The following is an 18,689-nucleotide window of genomic DNA, read 5'->3' as shown; positions in this document are numbered from 1 at the left end:
GATAATTTTTTTTTTTTCTCCTATTTTTTGTGGAGATGAGGTCCCACTATGTGGCTCGGGCTGGACTTGAACTCCTGGCCTCACACGATCCTCCCAAAGTACTAGGATTATGGACACAAGCCACCATGCCAGGCCTGAATGGATGATATCTCAGTAAACATGTTAAAATTTTTTTCATTATTTTTGAATAAAGATGGTTTTACTTCTTTCCAGTTTTTAATGCATTTTATTTCTTTCATTTGCCTTCATGCAATGGATTAGAAATCCATTATAATGTTAAATGTGAGTGGTAAAAGTGAACATCCTTGCCTTCTTCCTGATCTTAGGAAGGGAAACAATCAATCTTTCATCTATAAAATATGTTAGTTGAAGCATTTTCACAGAAACCCTTTAGCAGGCCGAGGGAATTCTCTTCCTCATTTGCTGGTAGTTAATCCTCATCATTATGTTGAATTCTGTAAATTTTTTTCTGTATCTGTTGAGGCAATCATATTTTTCTCCTTTTTTATCTTAATTTGGTGAGTTGTATTGCTTTTTTTTTTTTTTGGATGTTAAATCAGCCTTGCATTCCTAAGACTGATGATGTATTATTTTACATACGTCTTCAGTCATTATGTATTATTTTTATATATTGCTTGATTGAATTTGTTAGTGTTAAGGATTTTTTTGTCTGTGCTGCTAAGGGACATTGGTCTGTAATTTTCTTCTCTTATCAGGTTTTGATGTCAGGGTTATGTGACATAATTAAATAAACTGCAAGGTGTTCCCTCCTCCTCAGTCTACCAAAAGAGGAAAATGTAACATTTGTATAGCTTCTTCCTTAAATGTTTGAGTGACTTTGTCACTGAATCCATTTGGGCCTGGAGTTTTCTTTGTAGGAAATGTTTCATACAATTTAATGTCTCCGTATCAGGCTATTCAGATTTTTCTGTTTCTTTTTGTGTCAGTTTTGGTAGTTTGTGTATTTCAAGGATTCTGTCCACTTCATCTAAGTTGTTGGATTTTTTGGCATAAAGTTGTTCATAACATTCTTTTCAAGGACCTGTAATGAAAGCCCCTGTTCTAATCCTGATATTTTAAATTTCTATATTCTATTTTTTGTTTATCTGGTTTGCTTGGGGTTTACAATTTATTCATCTTTTCACTTAACCAGCTTTTTACTTTGTTTTTCTCTTTGGTTGTTTGACTTTCCTCGTTTTCCTGCTCTGATCTTTATTATTTTGTTCCTTCTACTCACTTTGTTTAGATTATCAATTTTAAACTTTTCTCTTTTGTAATACATTGAAGCCCATAGGCTTCCCTCTAAACCTGGTTTTGTAACACAAATTTTGATGCATTTACATTTAAATTTTCATTCAGTTCCACATATTTTCTCATTTTCCTTGTAACTTATTCTTTAACCCATGGGTTTTTAGAAGTGTGCAGTTTCTATTTGGGGATTAAAAAAATACCCTGTTATTACTGATTTCTAATTCCTTTATAGTTAGAGCATGTACTCTGTAATAGTTCAGTCTTTTGAAACTTATTGGGATTTAACTATACTTAAGCATGTGATTTATCTTGGTAAACATTTCCCATGGACTTGAGAAGAGTTTTATTCTGGAATTATTGGATGTTGAGTTCTATAAATATCAGATGGACTTGCTTAATATTATTATTCTAATCCTTTATATCCTTTTTAATTTTTTTATCCAAGTTTGATATGGATTTGTTTATATCTCTAATACTGTTTTTGTTTTGTTTTTTGAAGCTCCATTGTTAGATATACATACATCTATAATTGTGTCTTTAACGATAAATTTAGCCTTTTATCATTACATAATTTCCCCCTTCTTTGTATTTGGTAGTACTTCTTAAAAAGTGGTTTTTAAAAATCCAATTATTAATACAGCCTCATAAACATTCTTATCCTCATTGCTTGACGTATCTTTTTGCATGCTTGACCTTCCAACCCATGTGCGTGTTTGTATTTCAAATGCATCCCTGTAGACATCATGGAATTGGGCCTTGCTTTATTCAGTCTGACAATTTTTCCTTTTCATTGGAGCGCTAGGGTCATGCAAACTTAATATAATTATCTGTGACTGGATTTAAGTCTGCCATCTTGCTATTTGTTTTCTATTTTTGTATCTTTTTTGTTCTTGTTTTCTTTTGGGTTCATCACATTTTTTTAGTATTCCATTTTATTTCCTCTATTGGCTTTTAATTTTACTTCTTTGGCTTTTGAATGATAGCTCTACAGGTTTCAGCATGTTTGTTTAACTTATCAGTCTGCTTAGCATTACCATGCAGCTTCATGTGAAATGTAAGGGTTGAATAAAAGTATGATCCCTCCCCCACCATCCTTATGCTATCCTTATATATTTTACTTCTACATATGTTATAAACCCCATGGTGCGATGTTATTTTAAGGAAATTAAGATATTTATTACATTTACCCATGTATTATCCATAGCTCATTCTTTTTTTTTTTTTTTAGGAGACAGTGTCTTGCTCTGTCGCCCCAGCTCCACTCATTTTTCCCACCTCAGCCTCCCAAGTAGCTGGGACTACAGGCACACCCCGTCACACCCAGCTAATACATACATACATATATATATGGGTTTTTTTGTTTTGTTTTGGTAGAGACGCAGTCTTGCTTGTTGTGCAGGCTGATCTCTAACTCCTGGCTGAAGCAATCCTCTCGCTTGGCCTCCCAGATTGCTAGGATTACAGGCGTGAGCCACCGCTGCTGGCCTAATGCTCTTTATCTCTTCCTGTACATCAGTGTTTTCATCTGGCATCACTTCCCTTCAGCCTGAAGAATGTTCTTTAGCCTTTCTTGTTGTGCAAGTCTGCCAGTGACCAGTTGTGCCAGCATTTTGCAAACATCTATGTATTTCTTTATTTCATCCTCATTTTTGAGAGATATTTGTGTTGGATATAGAATTCTGGGTTGACAAGGTTTTTTTTTTTTCCTCCTCAGCACCTTGAAAATGTCACTGCATTATCTTCTAACTCCCATTGTTTCTGATGCAATATCAGTTAAAATTCTTATCATAGTTCCCCTTTATGTAATTTATCTTTTTTGTTAATATTCTTATTTTGCTTTTCAACTGTTTGACTGTGATGTACCTAAGTGTAGTTTTCTTTATATTTTTCCTTCTTGGAGTTTGTTGAGTTTGTTGGATTTGTATGTTGTTATCTTCCATGAAATTTTAGAAAATATTGACGTTCATTTCTTCAAATATTTTTTCCTGCCCCATTTCCTCTTCTGTTGGATTGCCATTACCAGCATATTAGACCATTTGACATTGACTTCAGGTCATTGAGCCTGTGATTAAAAAATATACCACTCCCCCTCTTTTTAGTTTGGATAATTTTTATTACTTTGTCCTCAAGATCACATTACCATTTTTTCTGTGCTATGCTTTCTGCTATTGTAACTATCCAGTGAATTTTTTTCCATTTAATTATTTGTTTGATTGTTTTTAGAAAATGGGTCTTGCTCTGTTGCCCAGGCTGGAGGGCAGTGGCATCATCATAGCTCACTGTAACCTTCAACTCCTGGGCTCAAGAGATCCTCTGGCCTCAGCCTCCCAAGTAACTAGGACTACGGGCATGGCACATGCCCGACTAATTTTTTTTCGTTTTTGTAAATACAGGGTCTCACTATGTTGCCCCGGTTGATCTCAAACTCCTGGGCTCAAACAATCCTCCTACCTCTGTCTCCCAAAGTGCTGGAATTACAGGCATGAGCCACTAGACTTCGCCTTTTATAGATATTTTACTTTTCAGTCTTAGAATTTGCATTTGGTTCTTTTTCATAGTTTATGTTCTCTGCTGACATTTCCTCATCTGTTCATCAGTTATTTCCATCTTTTTCTTGATTACTTTGAATGTATAGTCATAGCATATTTGTCATAAGAGCCCTTATCTACTAGTTACAACATATGGGTTATCTCAGGCTTTACTATAGATTACATGTCACCTTTCCTTGCTTAATCAAACACATGGTAAATTTTTTGTTCTTTTAGATATTGTGTATGTTATGTTTACAAAGTTGAGTTGCTGTCTTTTCTGATACACTGGGTCTTCTGCACCCTGTACTCTACCACTCTCTCCTTGGCTGGATAAGACTTGCTGTCCAGCGCTCCCAACCCTGTATTGTGATCTGTAAACTGCTTCCAGGCCAGGATGCTAGAGTGAATGTGGGACTGAACCAATGTTCCCTTTGTTCAGTGATCACAGTCACAAGCTGCCAGTTTTCTAATGCCAAATACAGCTGTCTTGGCCGGGCATGGTGGCTCACGCTTATAATCCTAGCACTCTGGCAGGCCAAGTTGGATTGCTTGAGGTCAGGAGTTCGAGACCAGGCTGAGCAAGAGCGAGACCCCATCTCTACTAAAAATAGAAAGAAATTAGCTGGGCAACTAAAAATAGAAAAAATTAGCCAAGCGTGGTGCACGCCTGTAATCCCAGCTACTCGGGAGGCTGAGGCAGGAGGATTGCTTGAGCACAGGAGTTTGAGGTTGCTGCGAGCTAGGCTGACACCATGGCACTCTAACCCAGGCAACACAGTGAGACTCTGTCTAAAAAAAAAGGCAGTGGACTCATATTTTTTCTTGTTTTGTAGTTGTTTAGGACAGGAGGATAAGTCCAATACCAATTACTTCATAATGGTCAGAAACAGAAGTCTCATTTGCAATTCAATAACTTAGATGGGTTCCCGGTTTGTGCTGGTGCCTTATAGATATAAAATACCCTTCGCCATAATACTTTTCACTGAACACAACCTTTGTAGGAGAAAGGATATTCGGGCACTCAGTTCCCTGATCTATAAAACTTAGCAGTCAGATTCACTGTGTGCCTGGAGTATGCTGAGAGTTATAGTAGATCCTTAAATGTTTTTTATTTTTTATTTATTTATTTTGGAGACAGGGTCTCACTCTATCACCCGGAGTGCAGTGGCTCATCATAGCTCACTGAAACTTCAAATTCGTGGGCTCAAGTGATCCTCCTGCCTCAGCCTCCTAAGTAGCTAGGACTACAGGCATGCCACCACACCTGGCTAAATTTTTCTATTTTTAGTAGAGACAGGGTGTTGCATTTTCTCAGACTGATCTTGAACTCCTGACCTCAAACAATTCTCCCACCTCCCAAAGTGCTAGGATGATAGACATGAGCCACCATACCTGGCTTATATTAGATCCTTTAAATATGCACTTACTAAAAAGTATATTTCTGAACAAAATCTATGGATACAACTGGGTTAAACAGCTTTCTTTACTGAAAGTCTTTCTGATCTTTTAATATATCTCATGCTTTGTAATTCTCTGTAAATGGGCTTGTTGGTTTGTTTTTTTGAGTTTCCCTGGGATAGAAACCTATGTGAATCTATGTTCTAGGGCAGGGATCCCTAATCTATGATGAATTGTATAATTATTTCATTATATATTACAATGTAATAATAATAGAAATAAAGTGCACAATAAATGTAATTTGCTTGAATCATCCCGAAACCATCCCCCCAACCCCTAGCCCCAGTCTGTGGAAAAATTGTCTTCCATGAAAACAGTCCCTGGTGTCAAAAAGGTTGGGGACCACTATTCTAGGGTATACTTCTAGAACTGGAATGAAGGAATGAAAAAGCATGCACGTTTCTGGGCTTTTGAGTGCTATGGTGGCAGGTGGGCTCTTACACCATCAACCGCAGTGCACAAAAAGCTTTCCTTTATAAAAGTGGGCACAATAAGGGCCCACCTGCCACCGTACCAATCAGAAGCTTTGTCATCTGGCACCAGAAACAGGCTGATGGTGATTAAAAAGTGATGTCTTTACCTCACTTATACTACTACATGCCTGCTGTATTGTAATCTCACCTGTAAGTTAGCTGTGTTTGGAATGTGTGTCAGATCACGCATGAGCAAGCGGCAACTGCAGCACTCGTGCTGCCTGTCCAGGGCCAAGGCCGGTCCCCTAGGTTTTGTGAGAGTTGCTGCCTAGTTAAACGTGTGAAACTTTAGGGTTCTTCTTTTTACTGTTAATTCTGATGGACTCTAAGGTCCAATCTGAAAACAGCATATAAAGAACGTTGGAAGTAAAGTTTTTGAGCAAAACCCACCTGGAGCACCTTGATTGCCTCCCTCCTTCTCCCAACCAGCCAGCCTTTCGGAGACTCTGTTGGATGTGCCCCTGGGCGTACAGCGTTGGAGACACGCAGTTCCTGTCCCTAGTAGGGAAGAGAGTCAGACCGGGGATTGACAGTACCGAGGGTCAGCACTGGGAGAGGTGAGCTCAGCGTAGAGGGGGGAGGTAGGAGGGGAGCGCTCAGTCCATCCTGTGGTCTGTGCCCCCAGGGGCCACTTTGTCACAGCACTCAGCACCCCAACTCCTTCCCTGCTGCTCCGACCACACTGTACTCTGTGAAAGCAGAGACAGTGTCCTGGTTATGAGTTCCCAGACACAGGCACGTGATAGGTATTTAATAAGCCCAACATTGAAACTTCGTTCAAGGCCATGAGAAAAACTCCATCATCTCTCTTGGTCACCTCAGGACATTGTGGTGAGTGTGTTGTGAGACCTGGCCTCAACCCCTGTCCCTGAGCAGCTGCTGCACCTAGGATTCAGTACAAGGCAAGGTCCCCCACCTCAGGGTGCACCCAATATTCTTGTGCGTGCTGAAACGGCTGGTGTGCAGCCGGGCTCTGAGCCGTGTAGGCCTTGCCAGCGGCTTTCCGCTCAGAAGCGCAGCATGGAGGTGTGTGCCTCGTTTCTCGACTGTTCCTCCCCGTTCTCGAGATCTGCTGAGTGTCCCGGGGAGACATTGCAGGAGCCGGGGCTCTCACCTGGGAGGGGAGGCCCGGGCAGCACAGCTGTGCCCTCGGCAGCCTCCCACTGGGAGCGCCGTGACTCTGGACACCAGCCACCCGGGGAGTGTAAATTGGGCTGGACTCCTTAGGAGGCAGTTTAAAATGAAAACATAGTGTACCCTTTAGCCACCGGTTCTACTTCCAAGTCTTTATCTCAAAGAGATACGGGTAGGATTTCTACTCTAATATCACAGTGACAAAACAAGAAACCATCCAGCTGTCAGTAGGAAATGGTTAAATCAAGGTACTATGGAATACTGTGACACTGCTGAGAGCAAAAAAGTGAAGCTGCCCAGTGTGGCCACCACATCCAGAAACACAGGCCACTGTGGTTCATGACTATGAGTATTAAGATACGTGGTCAAATATTTATATTGCTGGACTTGGTGGCCACATTATATATAGTGACAAGGAAACATCTCAAAGACATACAGTTGGAAAATAGCAAGCTTCAGAACCATGTGTGTGATACCATATGTATAAAAATTATAATAAAATTTATGTACCTGTGTGTTTATGTAAAAACATAGCTTTGAAAACAATCAGGTTACTTCTGAGAAGGGGCTTGAGATGAGGTCTAAGCAGACCTCTAGCTTTATCAGAACATTAAACTTACAATGAGAATGTATTAATGCAAAGCTTGTGTAATTAGAAATTAATGAAAGAATGAATTTTTAAAAAAGGAAACTTTCCAGAATTATGACAAAGCGACAAAGGGATAAACAAGCTAATGGGGGTGCATCGGCTTCTCTGGACTAGCAGACACATCCCGGATACTGCAGGCAGCTCCGTTTGGCACTTAGGAGCAGGCCCAGAGAAGGGACACCCAGGTTTGCGTCTTGGTACTGCCCTCCCTCACCTGTGGCTTTGTGCCTCAGTGTCTACGTGCAGAAAATGCAGGTGACAGTGCCTTCCTCCAGGGCTGTTGTGAGGACTGAGTGAGTTGCACGTCAAGCACTTGGCAGAGGATAAGTGCCAACAGGCTTGCCACCATTAGCTTTGGTCTCAGTTTGAACATGCAGATCATTCTGTAAGATGCTGGGAGCATGATGGGCCTACAGAATGTGTGCACATGGTCTCTGGGCTGTTGCCTCTTGAGCAAGGTCATGGCACAGGGTCGTGGGCGGCTTTTCTTTTAGAAACTGGAAATAAAATTTTTTAACAATTAGCCAGGTGTGGTGGCACATGTCTATAGTCCCAGCTACTCAGGAGGCTGAGGCAGGAGGATGGCTTGAGCCCAGGAGTTGGAGGCCGCAGTGAGCTGTGATGATGCTCTCCAGCCTGGGCCACAAAGGGGGACCCTGTCTCAAAAAAAAAAAGAAAGAAAGAAAAGAAACTAGAAGAAGGAAGGGGTAGGAAGGTATAGGGTGGCACAGAGTCTGGGATGTAATAAATGATGTATTGATGTTATGTTACATTATACAGTAACATGATGTAAATCTTTTTCCAAACATGACTACCCTATGTAGCCAAATCACCCAGGAATTCCTCTGCTGCTGTAAGAAACTCATATCAGAGTGGTATAAGATCGTCTCATAGAAGAAAAAAGGCAACTCCACATGTATTGCCAGAGACCTAAGCTCTGTGGGGCATCTGTGTCTGCAGAGAGGGTGAGAGGCTGGGGAAGCCTCCCTCCTGCCACCCCAGCAGGAGGCTGCGCATGTCTCCCAGATGTGTTTATCTGATGGTTGACTTTGCCATTCTGGGCTCTTCATTCCTGAGCTCCTCCCCTTCCCCACCTCTTCCCCTGAGAACACGTAATGAATGAATAAAGACTGAGTGCCGGGTGCCTTCATTCAGGAAACATCTAGGTGGCGTTTACTTTGTGCTGGGCCCTGCAGGCACAGAGGCAGGGGCTCTGTCTTTCTGAAGCTTAGTGTTCCTCCACGGCTCCTGGATTTCCAACAAATACAGCCCAATGTCCACCGGCAGTGGCAGTCGTTGTCGCCTTGGTCACAGTCTTTTCCTCATGCTGCGGTGATCCTGTGACCTGCAGTGTAGTACCGAGCAGAAGTGGAGATGGGGGGCATCTTCATTATATTGTGAACCTCAGAGGGAAGGTTGGCTTGCTCTGGACTCTGGGGAGGTTTCCCTCTAGATTTCCTATCAAATTGAGATGTTTCCTCCATTCCTAGTTTTCTCATTTTTTAAAAATCTTGAACGGTGTCGAATTTTGTTAAATGCTTTCTTCTACTTCTTTGAGATTGTCATAATGTTTTTTTTTTTTTTTGGTTACATTGATCTTTAAAAACATAAACCTGCTTTATTGAGATATAATTTACACACAACGAAAAGCATTCCTTTTAAGTTACAGGCATACCTTGTTTTACTGTGCTTTGCAGATACTGTGGGATTTTTTTTTTTAAACAAATTGAAGGTTTGTGGCAACCCAGCTTTAAGTAACCAATCCATGTCATTCTTCCAACAGCATGTGCTCACTTCATGTTTCTATGTCAGCATTTTTAGCCATAAAGTATTTTTTTTTGAGACAAGGTATTGCTCTGTCACCCGGGCTAGAGTGCCGTGGCACCAGCCTAGCTCACAGCAACCTCAAACTCCTGGGCTCAAGCGATCCTCCTGCCTCAACCTCCCGAGTAGCTGGGACTACAGGCATGCGCCACCATGCCTGGCTAATTTTCTCTACATATTTTAGTTGTCCAGCGAATTTCTTTCTGTTTTTAGTAGAGACAGGGTCTCGCTCTTGCTCAGGCTGGTGTCGAACTCCTGAGCTCAAACAATCCACCCACCTCTGCCTCCCAGAGTGTTAGGATTACAGGCATCAGCCACCACGCCTGGCCAATAAAGCATTTTTTAAATTAAGGTATTAATATGTGCATTTTCTGTAGACACAGTGCTATTGCATACTTAAGAGACGACAGTATAGTGTGAATATAACATTTATATGCACTAAGAAACAAAAACTTTGTGTGACTGGCTTTATTTTGATACTCCCTTTGTTTTGGTGGTCTGGAGCCAAGCTTGCAATATCTCCGAGGTATGCCTGTATGTATTATACTTCTGCGAATGTTAGAAAAGTGTACACAGACCACCACAATCAAGGTGTAGAACACACCATCAACCCCAAAGCTCCTTCTCGCCCCTTTGCAGACAATCCTGCCACCCGCTTCTCTGAGCAGCCCCAGATGACCTGCTTTCTGTCCATGTAGATTGGTTTTTGCTTCTTAGAGGATTTCGTGTAAGTGGAATGATTATCATCATATAGATATCTTCCTGTGTGTCTGGCTTCATTCCCTGGGCGTGTTTTTAAGATACAGTCATCAAGTTGCATGTAGCAGTGATTCATACAGTAGAATAAAAGTATTGTGTGGCTATACCATAATTGCCCGTTCATCAGTTGATGAACATTTGAATTGTTTCCAGTTTGGTGCTGTTGTACACGTGTACACAAGTGTCTGTGTGGATATGTGTTTTCATTTCTCTTGTGTAATTATCAGGCATTGCTAATGGTGTGGTAGATACACCCTGACCTTTGTAAGAAACTGCCAGACATTCCGCTGAAGTGGCTGTATCCTCTTGCCTTCCCAGCAGCGATGTGTAGGAGCACAGTTCCCCACCTGCTCTCCCACCTTTACCCACCGTTGGTATTGTTGGTCTTTTTAATGTTAGCCAGTCTACTGGGTGTTTCTTGGTGGTGTTAGTAGCATTTTCCCTAATGACCAGTAAAGAACTTCCTTTAAGGTGCTCACTGGCCCTTTGTGTATCTTTTGCCATGGGTCTGATCAAACCTTTCGCTCTTTTTTAAATTGGATTATTTGTCTTGCTGAGTTGTAAGATTATTTTTTTATGGTATCTACGCAAGTCCTTTGTCAGATACATAGCTGTGTGTTTTTGGAATATTTTTCTCCCAGTCAGGTGCTCACCTTTTCCTTTTTATAACGGTGTCTTTTGAAAAGTAAACGTTTTTAATTTTAGTGGTCCGATTTATTAATTTTTTTCTTTTATAGTTCATAGTTTTTATGTCCTAAGAAATCTCGGTTCTATCCCAAGGTTCATGAAGATTTTTCTCTTATCTTTTCTTCTAGAAATTTAACAGTTACAGCTTTAGGTTTATAATCTGTGTTAACTAGTTTTATACTGTTAAACTCAGCCTCTCATTTCTGGTATAGACTGAACTTTGACATGGTCTATATTTTTTTTAACTAGTTGCGAGACCCAGTTTGTTACTGTCTGTTCCAGTGTCTGAGTTGCCTGGTGGGTTGACCCATGATGCCACTTGGGGCTCACCTCCTCAGGCTTCAAGGTGAAGGTTTTATAGCCTCGTAAAATGAGTTGGGAGTGTGCCCTCTTATTCTCTTCGGGACAAATTTGAATTCAGTTGGAATGATTGTTTTCTTTGAATGTGGGTGAAATGCCCCAGTGGAGCCATTTGTCCCTCGAGTTGACCCCAAAGTCTTGGCCAGGACGACAGAACCCTTTAACGTTGGGGACCTTAAAAGTCTGGAGAGTGTGGAGGAAAGAGCCGCCTTGCCTCGAGGGCTGCGGGGCACACCTTGTCGTGGGCGTGGGCTGCACAGCCCAGTTTGGGGAGATTCGCAGTGAGGTTGCGCCCTGGCTGTGAGGCAGGGTGGCGGAGGTGGAAGCTGGCTGTGCGCTGACTGCCCCTGGGCTGTGGCCTGCCCAGGCTGCATCCCCCTGGTGGTGTCGGTGGTGTCAGAGGCCGGTGGAGCCCTGGTGGTTGCTGCGAGGCTGCATTTGCTGCAGGCACGCCATAGAAAGCCGGATCCCTGGAGATCCACCTCCTGGGTTTATTGTTGTTGAAAGTCAGTGGACAAAGCCTTCTAGGCTAGCTTTCCTCATATTCTGGGAAGGGATTGAGTTGCTGCATTCTTGCTCCCTGAGGGATGACAGTGGCTCTGCCTGGGAGAAGGACTGTTCCAGCCACGGTGGGCTCCATCCCATCTCCTCATGGAAGGCTATCCTGCGTTCTCCCCTCACTGCCCCGCCGTCCCTGCCGCAGAATCCGTCTTCTCCCCTGCACGGCCCCCAGCTGCTGTTTCCTGACGGAAGGCTGAGACACATCTGACAGTGCTCTGCGTGTTCCCCGAGCGTGGGCCTCTGTGGGGCGGCAGGGAGCCTGGCTCCGCATGTGTGTACTTTACAGGCAGTGTGTGTAAGAGCCAGGTATTTGGTTAGCTGAATCGACAGGCCTCAAAACCGCCCTGAATGCTGAGAGTGCTGTGCCAGGTGGGGCCCTCTTTGGACAGAAAGGGGGCGGCTGCGTGGGCGTCGTCCTTGCTGAGCTGAGGCCTGCCATCCAGAGCACACGGGAGTCTGGTCGTCTACAGATGACCAGAGTGTCTTTCTGGAGTTGGGTGTGGGGCAGGGGATTGCAGCAGAGCAGTGTCCCCGGGCTCAGCCGGCTTCTGCTGCTGTAATGCCTGAAGAATAAACCGCACCAACAGCTCAGTCCCTTACAGCAGTGGTCCCCAACCTTTCTGGCACCAGGGACCAGTTTCACAGAAGACAATTTTTCCATGGACTGGGGATGGGGGAGGGATGGTTTCAGGATGATTCAAGCATGTTACATTTATTGTACACTTTATTTCCATTATGCTTACATTGTAATATATAATGAAATAATTATACAACTCGCCATAATGCAGAATCTAATGCTGCCACTGGTCTGACAGCAGGCGGAGCTTAGATAGCAATTGTGGGATGAAGCTTTGCTTGGTCACTGTCCACTCACCTCCTGCTGTGTGCCCGGTTCCCAAGAGGCCACGGACCGGCACCAGTCTGAGGCCCAGGGGGGTGGGGACCTCAGCCTCACAGCAACAGACATCCATTTTACACCCATGGCTCTGCAGGCGGGCTGTGGTTTGGCTGGGCCTCTGGGTCAGGCTGGATTGGGTTGGAATCAAGTTCAAGGTCTTCATTCTGGAGCCCAGGTGGAAGGGGCAGCAGTACTTGGCACACCTTCTTCTAACAATCGCAGGAGCCAAAGGGCAGGCCAGCCTCACAAATGGCTTGGCAGGGGTTGCACGGCATGTGCCATGGCCAACTCTGGTAGCCACATAAGGCTTACAGTCGAGCCCAGCCCGGGTGTTGTGTGGCAGGGATGCAGTTTCTGTGCGCAGTGGGGCCCCTGCACGGTCCACGGCAGAGACATGGGGAGCAAGTCCAACAGCCGTGGAACAAGAATCCCACCAGCGCTTCTCTTCAGCGCCCCTGGGGAGATTCGGAAGTTCTGGAAGTATCTGTCACCTGTGTATGTGGCATATAAAATGCCTGGCACTTAGCAAGTTCTCCGGTGTTTGTGTGACTCAATAAATGAGCAAAACCCACATATGGTTCTAGTTTGATTCTTTGTAGAAGAAAGTTGAAAGTCATGTTACCAAAAGGAGCCACAGGTCTTACAAGTTGCTTAAAAACTAATGTCAGAAAAATGCCATCCTATGTGCCATTTCCCTGGTTTTACTGACGTTCTGCCTCAATTCTTTGTTTCAGGGAAATAGTGGAGCATATGGTCCAGCACTTTAAAACACAGATCTTTGGGGATCGGAAACCAGTGTTTGATGGGAGGAAGAATCTGTATACAGCCATGCCCCTTCCGATTGGGAGGGATAAGGTAAGCTCATGGAGATGCGCCGGGATCAGGGCTGTGCAGGGAATTAAAGTTCAAACGTGTTGTAAAGTCAGTGATTCCTCTTCTCACACACTGACCCCTTTCACCTGGGAGGAACCAGCAGCTCATTGGCCACGTGCTTCACCGTGAGACCCATAAAAACTACTTTCCCTGTGTTGCGGTTTTCAGTGATGGAGGGTTAACTAGTCTAGGTCCAGACACAGATAATGGGAACTTCTTGAAACCACCAAACTTTTAAGTAGAAAATACACACACACCCCTGCAAGCCACAGACCACCACCAGACGAGAGCCCGGATTAAGCATTGGAATGCTAAAGACCCATGGAAACGTGTTCACGCAGGGGTGTGTGTGTGCGTGGGAGCCCGTGGCAGCAGAGTGAAGTTACCGTCCTGCTGTAGCCGGTGATTCATCTGGAATCAGGATGCTGATAATTAGTCAGCCGGAAAGTAGTGGTTATATTAAAATGTCACCTTTTCTTCTTATCTTTATCTTTATCGTGGCTTTATTTAAAAAGTAATAAAATTTCTGCTTAGAAGTTGTCACTTCTTGGCACCGTCTTTCAACAGATGTGCTACTCCTGGGTGAGAATGGGTGTGGTTTGGATGTAGGGGAGCAGAGACCTGGCTCAGAAATAATCCCTACGCATACTTTAAAAAACAAACAAAACAACCAGTAATTTAACAACTGTGAGGATAGAAAAGCTGAATTCCTCTGGGAATGACCTACACATCAGCTTCCTAAACCCCAGGTCCCTCAGAAGGAGGCTAGCTCAGTGCCCTGAGAATCTCAAACTGCAGGGACACACGTTTTAGGGGGTGCATAAGGGGTCTGCAGGTTCTCTCTACAGACGTTAAAATGGTTTTGCTCTTGCATTTTATTGATAATCTTAAAATGAGAAAGTGCCTTTCAGCCTTTCTGGACAGCCAGCAGGGCTGGGATCCTGGCCCCAGTGGTCCTGCCCCAGGTTGTGGTACTCTGACAGGAGGAAGGGCTGTGACTGAGGCTCCGCACCAGACCATCTCTTGGGTTGTCACTGCCAGCCTGTGGTGACAGCCGTCCTGTTCCCAACTGGAGGAATCCTAGATCTGTGTGTGTTTCAGCTAAGCAGGACACCCCTTGCAGATTAACATGCTGTGAATTTGAAATTTACAGATTTTAAAGTTTTGTGTTTAATTTACAGATTTGTTTTTGCTTAAAGTTACATAAGAGAGAAAAGCATTAGCAGTCTATTCACGGTTTTGTCTGTACGTATTTATAGGTGGACACGGGAGGGGCACAGGGATAGTTTTCCTCGAGAGGGGATGGGGGAGCCTCGTGTTCAGATCTGAGCCATGTCATTGAAGACGTTGACAGCGCAGAGGCTCTGGGGTAAGCATGGATCTGGGCACGTTGTCCTCGCCTCGCCCATACTGCGGTGAACTGTGGGTGCGCGGCCTCACCTGTGGAATGGAGAGTTGTGATAGAAACCACCTCCCGGGGTCTTTGTGAGAATTAAATGATCGAGTACAGCCTAGAAGAGCTTCCCCACCTTGATATGTGTACCGTGTCCCTGAGCTGCTGCCACTGCTGCTGGTCTGCAAGCCACACCGAGCACTGAGGGTCAGAGCACGCCGTTACAGTGCCCGGGACATGCCAAGCACTCAGCAGACGCTGGAGATGGCAGGAACTGGTCCGGCAGCCTCGCCGGTGGCCAGAGCAGCCTTCTGGGGTGCCCAGGCGCCCACAGGTGCCCTTCAAATGCACAGCCCCATACCAAGTGGGCGCTCAGTGCCTCTTAAGTTTAATCCCGACCATCCTTTCTTCAGATGAAAAACTCGAGTCCCAGAGGTTAGAGAACCTACACAAAGCCTCCACTTAGCACAGGGGTCCCCTGATTCCAGACCACACTCCTTCACCATTTGTGGGGTTCTGTCAAATATCTGTGGTGTGCAGACATTAACCCCTCTGTCTGAGAGCCCAGATGAGGAGGTGTCCCTATCCTGTGCCCATACTTTCACATCAGGAAGCAAAGTGCCATCTCGGGGGGTTCTTTGCGTGGCTCTGTTTTCTGTGAGGTGACTCTTCTGTGCATCGTCTGCGGCGTGAGCAGAAGTGTCAGTGCTCTGTTGTCCCAGTGTCTGCTGACAGGCAGGACGGGGACTGTGGCAGCTCCCACCCAGGTCTGTGCACAGAGGGCCCCGAGTCATGTCGCCCTCACTCAGGATGGTCTCTCTTTAAGCCCCTCCTTGATCTCTCCCGCGAAAACATTGGCCTCACTCCCAGCCCCTGTGTGGCAAGAGAGACCAGTGCTGTTACGGCCGGGAGACCCCGTGAGCCCCTCCCTCACGTTTCAGAGCAGGAGGCTGAGGCCCAGGAAGCTGTCCAAGTCGATCCACATTTTGGGTTTAACTGCTGGATCTTTCTTGGCAGTAATGAGGTGTGATCTGTTGTCTTTTGCCCCTGCTCTGGGTCTAGCCCTGTGCCTCCCTCATGGGGTGCCCACAAAGGCCTGCCGCCTCCTGGAGCTGAAGCCTCCCCATTAGAGCGCGGGTGTCTCCTTCTTAGTCGGAAGTTAGGGCAGATGTACAGCTCAAATCGATAACATACCCTGCTGGAAGCAATTTGCTGCGGAGCAAGTCAGCCACTCATAAAATTTTCTGCCGAAGGAAACAGGTTGCCTTGTACACCTGCCTGTCCACCTCTGCATGGGCTTGGCCACAGATGCACCCAGCTGGTACCTGCTGACCTGGCACAGGAGGCCAAGGGAGGGCAGGCGGAAGTAGCGGAGATGCCTGGGCGGGGGCTGCGGGGTGGAGGGGTAGGGGCTTCTCCTTGGGCAGCACATAGGTGGAGGCTCTGCTCACCTCTGGGGCTGACGTGCTGCCTTGTGGGGCTGAGGGTCCCTCCAGTGAAGCCACAGCATTAGTCCATGTGCCTTGACGCAAGCTGTGCCAGTGCAAGGTGCTCAGGAAGTGCCTGCCTGCGCAGCAACCCCTGTACTGTACCTGCCGTGTTGCCCGCCAGCCCGACTCTGAATGCCCCATACACTTTGCAGACATGCTGGGTGAGACTGGTTTTTATAGTAGGGTGTTTCGCAGGGGCAACGATCTGCTTTTTGAGGAGAGGTTTTGCTATGCAAAGTCACAGAATGCCTTTAGACATCAGCTCTCTGGGCACATTTAAACAGACGTGACCTGCACGTACCCTTCTGGAAAGGGCCTGTGGCACCAAGCCTGGCAGCTGTTGCCCTGGCCAGGACTCTGGCAGGCGCAGTGGGTGTGACCGCTCTTCCCGCAACCCTGGGGAGGGCCACGTCCGGGTCCTGGTCCTCTCGGCCAACCAGACCTGCCTGCCAGTGCCGCGCTCCCTCCTTAGTGGCAGAGGACAGGGAAGCCAGGGGCCTCTGCCAGCACCACAGTCAGGTTTAGGACAAGAAAATCCTTTTGAAACGCAGCTGTTTCTTTGAGCTTTCTCTCTCGGCTTCGTACACAATTTCTTTGTGTTCTTTAAAGTGCTGTTTTCCCTTTCTTTGTTTCTGAGTTGTGTAGTGGAACCAAAACAGAAATCTTCCTATTACAGTTCTGATTCTCTCATCCTGATGATTTTCAGAGGGAGTTTGGGGTTAGACTTATGGTTTCTCTGGAAAGATTGGATTTCACAACTGCTTCAACATTTTCCAGGCCCTCAGTTGGGGCCATGGACTGACATTTTCCATTGTCCGTGTTCAGAAAATGGCAGTTGTGGCATCTCCAGATCACAGACGGCTGTTCACAGAGCGCTGGAGTCCACAGTTGCTCTGTAAGGTGGGTGGGGCCGCCTGCGTGTGCCCTCATGTACAGAAGGGGCCTAAAGGAGCCACCTGCGCAAGGTGAGACCATAGGAGGCTGCAGAGCTGGGGGTCAGGCCTGCGTCTGTGCACTTCTAGTCTGTGACCTTTGAATGTTGTGTCATTGGGACTGACACAGCTTCAGGCTGTTTGGAGACGGAAGTGTGTCGGGTGTGGAGCAACTGCGGGCCAGCACCCGGTTGCACACAAGGGCTGCTTTTCAGAGAGGCGTGTGTCACTCTGGCTTCGCGGTGTGGCGGCTGTGCTAAAATCTCCACTCAGCCCTCAACTACCGTGCACGTGCTCAGCCAGCTGCTGCGGATGCCGTGATTGGTAAAGAATGTTGTAGAGCCTGGGGTGGTTTGCTATCCTTGGCAGCCAAGAGGAGGCTGGACTAGAATATGTTTTGAAATTGCATATGTTTTGCTGTAGGAAAATACACCCCCTGGAATGCCCCCTCAGTTTTGATTACAGAAGCGTTTTTGAAGGAGAGCATGAACAAGCATCTAATTAGTGCCAATTCACAGCGTTATTGTTTAGGTACGTTGAGTGCTGTGTGGTGGAGATGTGCACAATAGGCTTAGAGTACCTACTGGCGAGGTGGATATGTAATTTAGAAATTAGTGCGTTGGTTTCCATTCACGTGCTCACTCCCGCCTGTGAGCTGCAGCCCTGGGGGGCCATTTCTGGATAAGTGGATCAGCCCTCACTCTTGTCTGCTACCAGTAACTTCTGTCGTCACAACCAGGTCCCTGCCAGTCCATACCGGAGTCACGCCCCCATGCCCAGCCAAGCCACTGGTCCTGGCACATCAGGCTTCGTCTCCTTTTCTGGAGTCAGACTGTTTGAGGCGGGCAGTCATCTCTTCTGCTTTCTGCCACGTGGGCTGGTCTCTCTGGATCTGCTTCCGTAACTGAAAGTAAAGTTGGGGACCAGAATGGCAGGGGTAATAGATCATTAGTCAAATGAAATAATGCCTGTCACTTTGTTGGTTCTGTGTCAGATAGTGGCTTTTGGTTACTGTTACTTTTTTTTTTTTTTGGAGACAGAATGAGACTCCGGAGGCTGGATTGCAGTGGCAAGATCACAGCGCACTGCAGCCTTGACCTCCTGGGCTCAAGCTGAGACTACAGGTGTGCACCAGCATGCCCAGCTAGTTTTTGTTGTTGTTGTTGAAGAAATGGGGTCTCAAAGTGTTGCCCAGACTGGTCTCAAGCTCTGGACCTTAAGCAATCCTTCTGCCTTGGCCTCCAAAAGTTCTGGGATTATAGGCTTGAGCCACTGCCCTGGCCTTTTATTACTTTTATGTGACTTATTTCAAATTGTATTAGGAAATACACTAAATGGAAAAAATACATATATACAGTTGACCCTTGAACAATGCAAGTGTTGGGGCACTGACCCTGCACAGTCAGAAATCCACAT

At 45.8% G+C, this 18,689-nt stretch overlaps 1 protein-coding gene across 1 annotated transcript in view; it reads left to right on the top strand.

Annotated features, from left to right (window-relative positions):
• Positions 1-18,689, top strand: part of AGO2 (argonaute RISC catalytic component 2) — a 53,285-nt gene that overhangs the window by 2,219 nt on the left and 32,377 nt on the right. The window contains exon 2 of the mRNA XM_012648153.1: positions 13,320-13,440. Within this exon, the coding sequence (XP_012503607.1) occupies positions 13,320-13,440 (121 nt within the window). The remainder of the gene's footprint in view (positions 1-13,319; positions 13,441-18,689) is intronic.

The sequence above is a fragment of the Propithecus coquereli genome, unplaced genomic scaffold (genome assembly GCF_000956105.1).
Source record: "Propithecus coquereli isolate 6110/MARCELLA unplaced genomic scaffold, Pcoq_1.0 Scaffold28, whole genome shotgun sequence".
Classification (NCBI taxonomy): Eukaryota; Metazoa; Chordata; class Mammalia; order Primates; family Indriidae; genus Propithecus; species Propithecus coquereli.
Note: the sequence above shows the minus strand (reverse complement) of the source record. Positions and strands in the feature narration are given on the sequence as shown.